This window comes from Sipha flava, unplaced genomic scaffold, assembly GCF_003268045.1.
Source record: "Sipha flava isolate LNK unplaced genomic scaffold, YSA_version1 265_pilon_pilon, whole genome shotgun sequence".
Classification (NCBI taxonomy): domain Eukaryota; kingdom Metazoa; phylum Arthropoda; class Insecta; order Hemiptera; family Aphididae; genus Sipha; species Sipha flava.
In genome coordinates, this window is record NW_020272927.1 from 343,431 (window position 1) to 356,217 (window position 12,787).

Genomic DNA, 12,787 nt, shown 5'->3' on the forward strand with positions numbered 1-12,787 from the left:
TGAAAAACGCAAAGAAAAGTAAAATTAAATGTCGTGCATTTTATTTTAAGTTGTATAAATCGAATTTGTAACTGACTATGAATAAAGTCATAAGAAAAAAGATAAAGATTAAGAAAAAAAGCAAATGCCTTCAAAATCCATCTGTACTCTACTCATAATCAATTAGGCTTCAGGACTTATTTTTTGTTTTATTAGCAAGTTATTAAATTCGTTTTGTGATATTAATGTGTATAAACGGTTGCATATATATTAGAGCTACTTTAATTAAAATCGAACTGATTTAAATTATTGATTTATTGTAGAATTCGTTTAATACGGAAACTATGCTTCACGCATTTTAATAAAAGCTGCACGTGTAAATAATATTTTGCAGCCTGTTTAGCATTATATGTTATGAATAATTATGTAATTGGTCAATGGTCAATGGTCATGAAAGATAAGAAGGAAACTGTATTGTAATTAAATATGCTAATTACAATAACTAAACATTCATTTTTTTTTTTTTTGGAAATAGTATTCAAAATATTCTCTCTGGATTCTTGGCTTGGCTTCTTATCAATTTTTTTTATAAAGAAGAAGTGATACCCTTTATACATTTTGAATATTCTTTATTCACGTCAAGACACTAATTCTTTCATCTTGTTTTTTACAGATTTCCTTTTATTTAGAACTATATAATTTTAATATTTAAGTATACTCTACTATGTCTACAAAATATATTACTACTAAAGTAATTTTAACAGTGTGATATTATGTGCTTTGGTTAAATTAATTTCTTAGCATCTAACCTGCCTCACCTGTCAATTTCGAGTAGATTTCATAAAGAGTATATTTATTATAATAAATCTTCAACTTTCGGAAAAAACTTAAAAATTTTTTAATTCAGTCGATATATAATAAAATATATTGATAGTCAAATTTTTTGTATTGTGTTGAAATTTTGTATTACATGTTAAAATGATGCATAGCTAATACTTGGTTTAGTGTCGTCCATTACAATTTGAGACAGAGCCAAATAAAAGAGAGTTTATGAAAGTGAATCACAAGAAATTGTTTTTTTCACTCTAAGAAGGACAATATAATTGTTGGCAATAATATGTGACGTATAAATCTTTGTTGACAAGAACATTATATTCCAAGTGAAAAAAAATTTGTCAAAGTGTATTTTTTTTTTTAAAAAAAAAAAATCAGAATTTGTATAAATAAGAAACTTAATATAGATAATCAACATTCCCTACTTATTAAGTAAATTTTTGATCTTTTAATTGAAAATAATTTTATAATCTGGTTAAAAATTCTGCAAACCTTTTAAGTTATAAATATATATACTCATTTATATTATTTAAATATTAATTCCCTATTCAACTTCAGTAGCTCAAAGTATATTACATGAACGTTTTCAATTATTAGATCAATATTAATAATAATAATAATAATAATAATAATGTATACACTATTTTTATTTTAATCCTATTTACCAATGAGGAAAACCTCTCATTACTTTTATATAATTCATTATTAAATATTGTTAAGATATAATATAGAATATTCAAAAGTGACACATTTTGCTATTTCAGACACTATATTCGCATTCATAGATAAAATAACTTTATTTTTTTACATACCACTTTAAATTTATATGGATATTAATGTACTAATTGAATTTAAGGGAATTTAATTTTGTATATTTTTATCCAAAATATTTTATTTTATAAGGGTATAACTTATTTTCTCCATTTTATATTCTTAATTTATTAAGAATAAATTCTTTTTTTCGAATGTTTTCAAATAAATTATATTAATTTTTAATTTCATTGAATTTGTGTATGATAAATACGTCGAATTTATTAGAATAAAATTGTTTTAAAGTTTTAAAATAAAATTAAAAATTTTGTAATAAGGTCTACAAAAAATACAATTTATTAAAAAAGTATTTGGACTACAAAAGACCTTCGTTCTTAGAATGAACATCGAACATTACGTTTTTTACTTTGAATTCATATAAAGAAATTGAAATTATTTAATGAATTACTAAAATATAATTTTTGTGTTTTTCTATACATTAAATTACGTTTTAATTTTCAAGTATTTGAACTATTAGAAGTTTTAAAACATTTATACTACAAAAATTTCGTTTACATTTTAATTTATTAATCAATGACTACCAATAACAATAAAAATTGGAATAAAATAAAAATCAGAAAAATTGAATTTTTTATTTTAAGTAGTGTTCTAGAGTTGTATTAGACTAATGGCTTTGTTACTATATCCACTAACTGTGGTATGCAAAATACTATGAGGTTGTACGTGGAAGGCTGCATGGTGGTAGAAAGGAAATTAAAAATTTGATATTTAACTCTGGTTTAAATTTAAAAACACTAATAAATTTGTTTTAATAAACAAATAATAATTTTACTGTAGTATTTTCTTGCCTTTTTGTTTAAGATAAATGTATTTTATTGTATACAGTTTGTATAGTTCTATTTTTAATCATTTTTGGTCCGCGACTGATTGATAATATATTCAAGTGGTAAGCGAAAAAAAAGTTTGAGAACCGCCGTATTAGACTATTATGCAAACTACATATATAAAAAATAAATGAATGTTGGTATTCGGATAAAATATAAAACTTCAAATACATTTTATAAATTGCTATTGATAGTAGAACCAATATTAATGTTTCTTTATTAAAACCGAAAAGAAATAAAAAACAATTATAGTTGTAATTTTTTGAAATCGAAAATTATGTAATGAAATAATAACTTAGGGTCATGTTTGACAAACAAACCATATATAGTTAAGATAGTATATTTATAAATAAATAGGTTGATGTACACATGGTTTTCACAACAAATAAAAATCATATGACGTGTCCTTTAATAAAAAGAGTCATTGGATTTGTATTAATCTTAATATTAATATTGAACTCATGATTTAATTACGCAATCACAAAATTTGAAAACAAAAATGAATAATTTACATAATTTACGTAACCGTATGATGTGCGTACAGTGCAGTTGACAGATGACAGCCTGAAGTAACGGAATAATCTTGGAGCTCAAAATAATATAGCTGTATGTTTATAATATATATATAGTTACAACAGCTGATATTATATTTTGCTCATGAATTGCGATTGTTGGCCGTCTAGATGTGATATTATTATATTATAAATGGATTAATTTCCCCTAACGAACATGCGATCAATACAAGTTTGTCCGATTAATCTGAAGTGTGTACTTATATTTGGATAATTACTCAATGCTATGTTTAAAAAAAATATATATTTCAAAACAATTTTACCTATTTCCGATTTTTAATCGTGTAACATTTGTAACTGTTTCGTGTGGTTCTCTAAATATTTAGAAAAATTATATCCATACTTATATTATACACCAGTAGTTATTTAGTGTTATAAACGATTAGCAGAACGTGTGTAAATACAATTACTAATAAAAGTCAGGCAACCCGGACTAATTTGATAAGTCTGTATTTATTTACGTTTATTCAACTTTCAATTATTTGCTGAATACGTTTTTACATATTAAATGGAAATGAGACAAAACATAGAAATATGAATGCATGTATTTAAGGATTCATTGTAAGTACTTTAGAATTCAGCAAATGTAACTAACCTTAAATCTTCATAATAAATTATTTACTTGGTTACTAACATTTTAATCGTATTTCTCAATTATACTATTTTTTACGAAAATCTTACTCGTCTAGATATTTGGATTATTCATCAGAGAATATATCCATTTTCTTTTTTATTAGAAGTCTGAATTTAGTATTTAGTATGTTTTTGTCATTTTTTTAGTGTTACATTACATATTATACATGCGTAGACAATAATTTCATATTACGTAACACATTTTTCAAGTACGAATAACAAACAATTAGAACTTTTATATGCTATGTTTAAAACTTACCTTCCAACACATTTTCTAAGTAAGTCAATCTATCCAATTGGTCTATTGTAATTCTTTGCTGGTGCTTATCGAGCACAACGTCCAAATGTTCCCTGAGTTTATCTTGGATGTTTTGATCGCGTGACAATACATATAGAGCAGCCGTAACTAATGCTGCCGTTGGTTCTATAGCGCCCGTTATGAACTCAAACATGTCTTGTCTTACTTGTTTGTCGGTAACATCTGTAAAAAAAAAGTATAGTGCAGTATTGAGTACATGTTCACTCTTATATATATTTTGGGGGTCTTAAGAAAAATGAACAAGGCAATGAATCGGTGGCTTTCAATAAAACGTGGCTATCCCTTTGACTCGACCAAAATATTATATTCAATAGAATATCCATTTATACATTATAAAAAAAAAATATATGCTTAATATACCAAAAACATGGCTTCCCGAAACTAAGGAACGTGGGAAAATGCACACACCTGGAAATTGACCAAACTTATTTTGATACATTTTTTAATTAATGAGTGTACTTTGCTTGAAGAGATCGATGTTAGCCAAAATTTTGTTAAAAATATTTTACCCACATCAGTAGCATCATAGCCCAAAACTTCCTGTAGATATTACACGAAGAAAATTTTATATGTATATTATATTATATTATATGTAGAAAATATTTTTATTTTTTTTATTGAAAGTATAAAATCATTCAAAAATATAAATTAAGAATCTATAATTTTTACCTTATTCAAACTTTATCGAGGTGATTTTCAATCAAATTAAGTTTAAAATAAAATATTTATATTATATAATTCAAAATTCTCATGCCAATAACATGATTTTGATTATACCGTGTTTATATTAAAAAAAAAAAAAAAATTAGATTTTCTTCTGCCATTTGTATCAATCTCATAAAATAATAATCAATTTATTTTAGTGCACACATACACTTATGTTGCACAGAATAATTATCGAATACCAGTAGTAGAACATTAAGTTGCTCAAAAATGTATATTTTATTTACATTGCGTATTAAAGACCTTTTCCTTATTTTTTTAATTTGTTATAAAAATTCATACGAGATACAAATATTTTTAAAATGTATTATTTGAAAAATTCCAATATACACCGTCAGCGAACAACGATAAAGAGAATATTTTTATATTTAAAAATCACATAAAATATATCAACTGACTTAAATAAAGTATTTTAACATTGAATTCCATTAAACGAATTTTAACTAATTATTACACCATTATTTCATACATTATTGATGCCGTGAACGTAAATAAGATTTTTTTCTATCTTTTATGCTCGGCAAAGATGGACTTCTAGTTAATATAAGCATTTGAATATCTTAATTTATACAAATATTATTTAAGATCATATACAGCGTGTTGATTATGAGCACATTATAACCTTTAACAAGTGCACTATACTTAACTTTTCATTCATTCAAAAAACCTACATCTGATACAACAAATATGACTATACTTTTTACTGTGATTACTATTATTATTCCTTGTAACAATAAAAACTTACGAGTTTATTGCACGTAAATACCGCGTAATAACTTAATTTTTATATTATACTCATTTACATGCGGTGTGTAAAAGTTGGGTCTCAGTTAATCCTTCAGAAGATAATGCAGCTTGCTATGGTTTTATGATTAAACGCCGCGATCGTATATGATTCATTTTTCAAGATAATAAAATTTAAAATGTTGTTGTATGTGAAAAATAGACGGAAGGAAAATAGACAAGGTTGAATCTAATTTCATTAAATTTAGTGTAACTCCGTAATGGTATATTTTTATTATAACATTAGAGGTCTAAATTGTATTAATTGAATATGAAAACGGTTTACTTGAATTTTTGAATTTATCACATAGGTTTTAAAATAAATAATCGGTAAAATGTCAACCCTAAATGATTATTAAAAACTTATAAAATAAGGCCAAAAGTTTTGCACCAACAGAAATTGAACACAAGACTCCCACCGGGTTACTCGCACTGCAGTCACACTTTTCGCTTTTGTGTTATTTTTCGAAAAACTACTGGGAAATGTAGAAAATGACTAAACAAAAGTATGTGTACCATGAGTGACCAATCTTTGAACGGTTACGTGAAACTTTTAGAACTTTGATTATACTAAAAAAACCATCACACATATAACAACAAATATTATTTTTTTTTTAAAAAAAACACATAATTATTTATTATTATGAATTTCTATAAATAAGATGTATATACCGGTTCGTATCGTTCAGCTCCTAATAGACAAGAAAAATCAATAATAGAAGTAGAAAAAATGTAATACATGATATTATTATTAAAATTATTATTCAATTTGCCATCGTTATAGTCTCGGATTAACATTGATGATATTCGTTTACGATATATTTCTCGTCACGTGAAAAAATTGAATAATAATAATAATAAAAGTATCACTGTTGTATATGCTCATATAATATTTTTACTATTTCCCGTGAAAACGACATTATTTCGCAGACAATTGTTGTAATTACACTACCGTATAAATGTGTAATACTGTTGTTTGCGTAACGGCAAAACGGGTGTTATGTTATTTTACTATTCGGGTCACACGCATTCCGTGCGTGTTTGAAATCGAGTCGCGTACCGCTACACATAGACTTCTCCATCGGTATTTTAAAAATTACGGATTACGTCGACGTCGACAATATTATTATTATTATTATTATTATTATTATTATTATTGTTACATATATATATAAAATAGAGAACTGGTCAATATATTAGTTGGATAGCGATAAAATGAGCTTATTACCAATCGGTGAAACCTGATTTCTTGATCCACCGACGCCGTGAATATTGTTTGCATTAGCAGCGTAATAATGTAATACGTTATGGACGTTTTCTGTCTCTCTCGCGCCGGGGATGCGAAAGAAAGTCGAAATAGAAATTAATTCGGAAACGTGGCGGACGAAATGAGAGGATCGTTGATCGGTTAAACACTACCGAGTCGGACTGTCCTCGGGGAACTCGCGTTTCCGTTGTCACTCCCTGAAGGGATGTGCGAAAAATCGAGTTGACAAGAAGTTAAACGGCCGACGTTCCCGCCAAGCCAAATGAACTCGTTTTATTACAACGGCATTTTGCTATTGTCGTACGAGACGAGCCGAGCCGAAAGGGTCTGCGTGTTACACATCCATGTAGCAAATCCGTCGGGCAAAAGACGTCGTCGACAGACAGTAATTACGACAACGGCAGTGCTTATCGTTGCAAAACGTATCACGACGGTATACTATTATCATTATTGTACGCACGCATTTGAATACGGTATACTGTACATTTGCCGGAAGCAAAGTCACACTCGTCAAAATCACTCGGCTCCCGATTCTTTGACTATGCAACGATTTTAGAACGATCTTCGGAATGAATACTAAGCGACACGAAAGTATTTCTCGTCCGACTCTTCGTTCTAATTAATTTCTACGAGACAACTTGCCGGCAAAAATATCTCTTCGAATATTAAATAAAAGTCTTATGCTAACTCTCCGCTGAGCAAGACATTTAGAGCAGAAAGTTAGGTTAGCATTTTACTTGCTCAACGATTACAATAATGTTGCCCGCGGATTCATAATATCAATTTATAATAATAATTTTATATATTACACGCATATCATAATCGATTTTAACTATGAATGATGTAAAATAAAACCGACGAAAATCTCGTTTTATGACTACATAGTTCACATTATTTATTAGATGCGTGTTGTGAATGCATATTAACTAAATAAGTATGGATATTTTCGCAAAAGACCCACTGTGGTTGTTTGAAAAATATTACTCCTTATTTTATTCAAAGTCGATATCTAACTTCTGATGATTTATATGGTATGGAGTTTAATTAATTAAGTATATTATCTTTGAACTGTCTAAATAATTATCTTATATTGACAAAAACAGCTAAGGATTATTACGTTTCTGTTGTTAAACTAATTTATTGCGTACACGTTATTGCAGTATATTATGTAAACTTAATAGATGATAATTATATTTCAATTAAATATCAATGTGTAGTAATGCAGTTTTACCGAATGGAATTGGTTTTTAATTTGCGAAGAGCGCATTTTTATTTGATTAATTTTTAGTATACGTATAAACCTATAAAAATGTAAATTTTTAGTTTCGCATTATGAATTGAAATTTAGAATTTAAATATAACATTTATGAACATAGAAATTTAGAGAGCATTGGACTAGCCCGAATTCAAACAATTATTAAATACATCGGTTTGTTTTTTCGGAAAACCATTTTTAGTGGAAACAAAAAAAAATGTATATAAATATATTTAAAATATAATGAAAAGCGGCTATGGGAATGCAATCAAATTATAACGAACGCTTCGTTGATCATTTAAACTTGGAAACTTTAAAAAAAAAAAAAATTATTAATTTTACTAGCATTCAAAATAAAGCAATTAAATCAGTTGCAATTACGTTCTACGTGTATTTGATGCAGAAACGTGCAAAACGAACACTACCATTGCCGTGTAACCATTTTACCATACGACTATAATATTAATTAATAACAATATATCTGTCATCCGTTCGTGGAATACGAAAACACTCGTTCAATTAATCCGGTGCGGTTATCATCTACTGGTGTAATAATATTGTATAATTTTGTAACCGTTGCGTTGGTCTTGCTATAGTCGGACCACGTTTTCAGTAAGTAATCCAAGTACTTACTATACAGACAATAATAGTTACTTTAAGGTCTTAACTGACCTCAACGGTTTTCAGGAGAGGGCTTAAAATGTTTTGATCAACTGTAGTCAACAATATTCAACAATATTATATGTATTTAAAAACTAAAAACTTAATATTTTATTACGGTTTCTTGGAATCGTTTAATTATTAATTTGAACAAAAAAAGCCTAATAACTGACGTATTTTCTAAAAAATTATTGAAAATCGAAATCCAGGATTTTAAAAAAATGCAATGATAGCAGGGGAGGAATTGAGTGCAGCCTTACGATACATATGCTATTAATTACAATTCTCAAACCTAATAACACCTATCGGACTGTATAATATGAAATACGTACACCTATGGTTGTTGTGTATGCCTATAAATTATTTCCTTGCTACAACGGGCAGCTTAAATAGATACTGCACGCGTTGCAAAAACTGTTCGACGATGGCTTACATCCTACGGTAAAACTATATATACGAGTATTAACCATATCACGAGGATGTGTTTACGACAACAACGAGTTATGAGTATTTTAGAATGAAGTCGTAATTATACTTGTGATTATGCGTAATCATACATAATGTTATTTTATTATTTTTACACAAACACACGATACATAATCAAAATAATATTAATAATTCTGTGTAGTACTTGCAGTTAATTTGCTAAAATATATTGTATATTATTTTTACTGTATCCGGTTTTATTTTCTTCCACGGAAAAAAAAAGAAGTCTATGATAGTATATTGGTATACTTGAATTTGATTTCTTCTATTTAGTTTCGTCACGTGTGTGTTGTAGTAGAAACAACAACATTTAGATTGCCCACTGGTATTTGAGGCCCACAGTAGTTATTTCCCGAATATGTATATAAAACCAGTTTTTAACACCTGATATGAACTTTTAACACTTGATTTGTCGCATTATGAAACCCAACATAATATTTTCAGCTGTAATAAAACTAGAGGAGGTTTTTGTAAGATTTAAAATAACAATTTTTTTAACTGTAGAGTACGTATGTTAGAGCTTAGTAAAACCTACAGTAAAATAATTATTAGTTTACTTTGTCCATATTTATTAATTTCACTCATCCATTTTTAATATATTTTTTTATTATTACAGATAAAGTAGTTTAAAATCTTTAGAGGTAAACAATAATAATTATTTTTATATACTTTTTCTTGAAAAATGTAAATATTCATATTTTGCTCATACATCTTAGCAGATTATTATTCTAAATAATAGTATAATGTAGGTGATCTAATGCTGAAATATAATATGAAATTCATATAATGAGTGTATAAAAGTAATGTGTTATACGTCACTTCACGTTTCACAATGAATTATAATATTCTGTTCTAAAATGTATTTAAATTACATAAAACAAAGTGCTCGGTATAACTTTCAGCATGCTTATTTAACGCGATAAATGTGTTATAAATTTCAGGAAAGGTACATTGTTCATAGTTATATATCTTTACACATATATTTCTTTTGTCCGTGTGTTTATTACTAAACTCCTCCTAAACAGCTGAACTGACTTTTATGAAATTTTGTATGTGTGATTAAATTTATTCATGAATGGTTTAGATTCATATTTTGTTCCGATAAAAAATATTTTTTTTCAATGACACAGATGGACGAAATTATATATTAAATTTAAAACAATTAAATGTATACATAAATAAATTATTTTTTATTTTTATTTATTTTTTTTTTTTTTACTGTAAGCCGGCAATAACGCATTATTCAGCTAGGATTATGTATATTATATTTATATATATATTAATGTATAGGTACTTTGTTGTCTGTGCTTTATATAGTTCACCATATAGCGTCTTCTTGTGAAAAGTACTAGATTTTGAATAATTAGACTCATAATTTATAATTGAATTTTCGCAATTGTCCATGATTTAAACAATGTAACCCTAATAATAGAAATTTTTTTTTATCCAAAATTCTGAAAGATAAAATTTTAAAATTATAATAATGTATGTTATAATTATCTATGTGCACCGAAAATAATCGCCCTTATTTACATAAGCGTTTTTATTTGAAATAACAATGCTTTTATTGTATTTATTATTTAATAATACTAATTTCAATATACTTATTATCTTATCCGGCTTAGGACCTATGGTTTTGGTACCCATAACTGTAATTAAAAAAAAATATTATGTTTATTCAAAAATAAATTAATTCTGTTTCAAAACAAATATTACTCGTTAGTCGTTATAAATATATATGCAATTCATTTTTGGAAAATTCTCGTGTTTCTCTTGTAATTTAACCGTACCGGTTGTCAGTGACAGTGTCGTAGAAGCTAAAATGATGAAAAGCGAGACTTTCGCATTAAAATAATATTAAATATTAATTTAAAAACAACCATCATCTTGTTGTTGTCATTGTAACTATTACATAGTTTACAAAGTACCCTTATTTCGTGTTACTAATTATTTTATCGGAGTAGTGAATTTTTTTGTGTAGAAACATAACCGTTCATCCCAGTAATAATGATCGGACATGTACAAGTATAATAAATGTACATTACCAATTGATAAATTACTATAGCTCAATTACATTAAAAAAAATTGAAATTATAGATTCATAAACCAATAGTACAATCAAAATCCTTATGTGACACACTATTTGAAGCTAGAATATAAAAGAAAATATTGTTGATACCATTCAAATCAAAAAATAATTATCAAAAAATAAATAAGATACTGAGTTGCATATTTTTCTCAAATTATAAAGAACTGTTGATGGTAAAAATTATTAATAATATATCATTTGAAAATATGTAAACAAAAAATAAATTACTTTTAATAAACCAAAAAAACCTCGTGTCGTATAGAATTTAAAATAATTATTTATAATGTCAAAATATTTGTGCGAACAAAGGCAAATTAAAAAAAAAAAATATGTCAAAATTAATTATACTTCACTGATATTTATTATACGGCACAAATATATACAAGATGCATACATTAAACCAATAGTAAACCGATATTCGAAAGTTTCGTCTTAATGAGTCTACTTTTTATTAATCTTGATGATGATAATTTTTTTGATTTTTATATTATTTAGTTTTTTTAGTTACAATAATAATTATTACAGTGTAATTATTACACTCCCCGATCTACAATTTTCTCAACTCTACTTTGGACTTATACTCTGTCTTGTCATTCATTTCTCCTTTCACTTAATTCTTCTCCCCTTTGCACTCTCTACACCCATGATGCCGTATGTGACTTACATCACATTATGTTATCATGCCCTTATACTATTCTCCATGGCTCATTATTCTGCTAACTCTTCTCTCTTGGCTACTCTTTCCCCGATGTAATCTTTCTTCTCAATTATCATTTCTTTTCCATAATTTCATCTTCAATTGAAATTTCTGCCTTTAAATTATTGTAATATACATTGTATTGTATAATTTAAATTTCAAACATATTTTCTTGTATCATAATTAATTTTTAATAATTATTTTTTCACAAAAAACATAATTGTCTTGCTAAAATATCTATTGAATTAAAGCAAAAAATAATAATAATTGAACACATACCAATCTATAAATGTGATATTTTATGAGTATGTCTAATGTTGCTAGATATATTTAAATTATAATTATTATTCATACCAATTGTATAGTATTAAATTGTTGTGCTTATTTAAACTCATAATATTAATGTAAATAAAATCATGTTTAAAATTTAATTTAAATTTAATAAAAATTTAATAATTGATACAAATATAAATCGTTTGCTATAAGAATTATAAATTTAATAAAAGGAAGAAGGTAAAACATATAATAACAGAAACACTAAACTATTGAAACTGTTTATTTATTATTTGCTTTCGTACCCATTGCGTGAACACCTAAATTGCTTATGATTATAAATTAATTTATTTTAGTTTTATGAATTGTTAAAACAATTGAAAATTTTAACTGATCGATAATAAGAGCTAACGAAGAGAAAAATCCGAATTTGTTGAGGTTTGAAAATCTGGTTTTTTTTTTTTTTAATCCGAAATCCACATTATATTGTTAATTTGAATTCTATATTCTAAAATGCAAATTATTCTCTGGACTCCGATTTCGGATTATGAAATTTTGAATC

General features: G+C 26.4%; 2 protein-coding genes across 3 annotated transcripts in view; one reads left to right on the forward strand and one right to left on the reverse strand.

Annotated features, from left to right (window-relative positions):
* LOC112685088 (protein amalgam-like) overlaps positions 1 to 12,787 on the forward strand; it is a 306,794-nt gene that overhangs the window by 84,829 nt on the left and 209,178 nt on the right. The window lies entirely within an intron of this gene.
* LOC112685087 (cytochrome P450 6a8-like) overlaps positions 1 to 12,787 on the reverse strand; it is a 49,179-nt gene that overhangs the window by 18,230 nt on the left and 18,162 nt on the right. For both annotated transcript variants that reach the window (XM_025556859.1, XM_025556860.1), the window contains exon 3: positions 3,933 to 4,154. In XM_025556859.1, the coding sequence (XP_025412644.1) occupies positions 3,933 to 4,154 (222 nt within the window). The remainder of the gene's footprint in view (positions 1 to 3,932; positions 4,155 to 12,787) is intronic.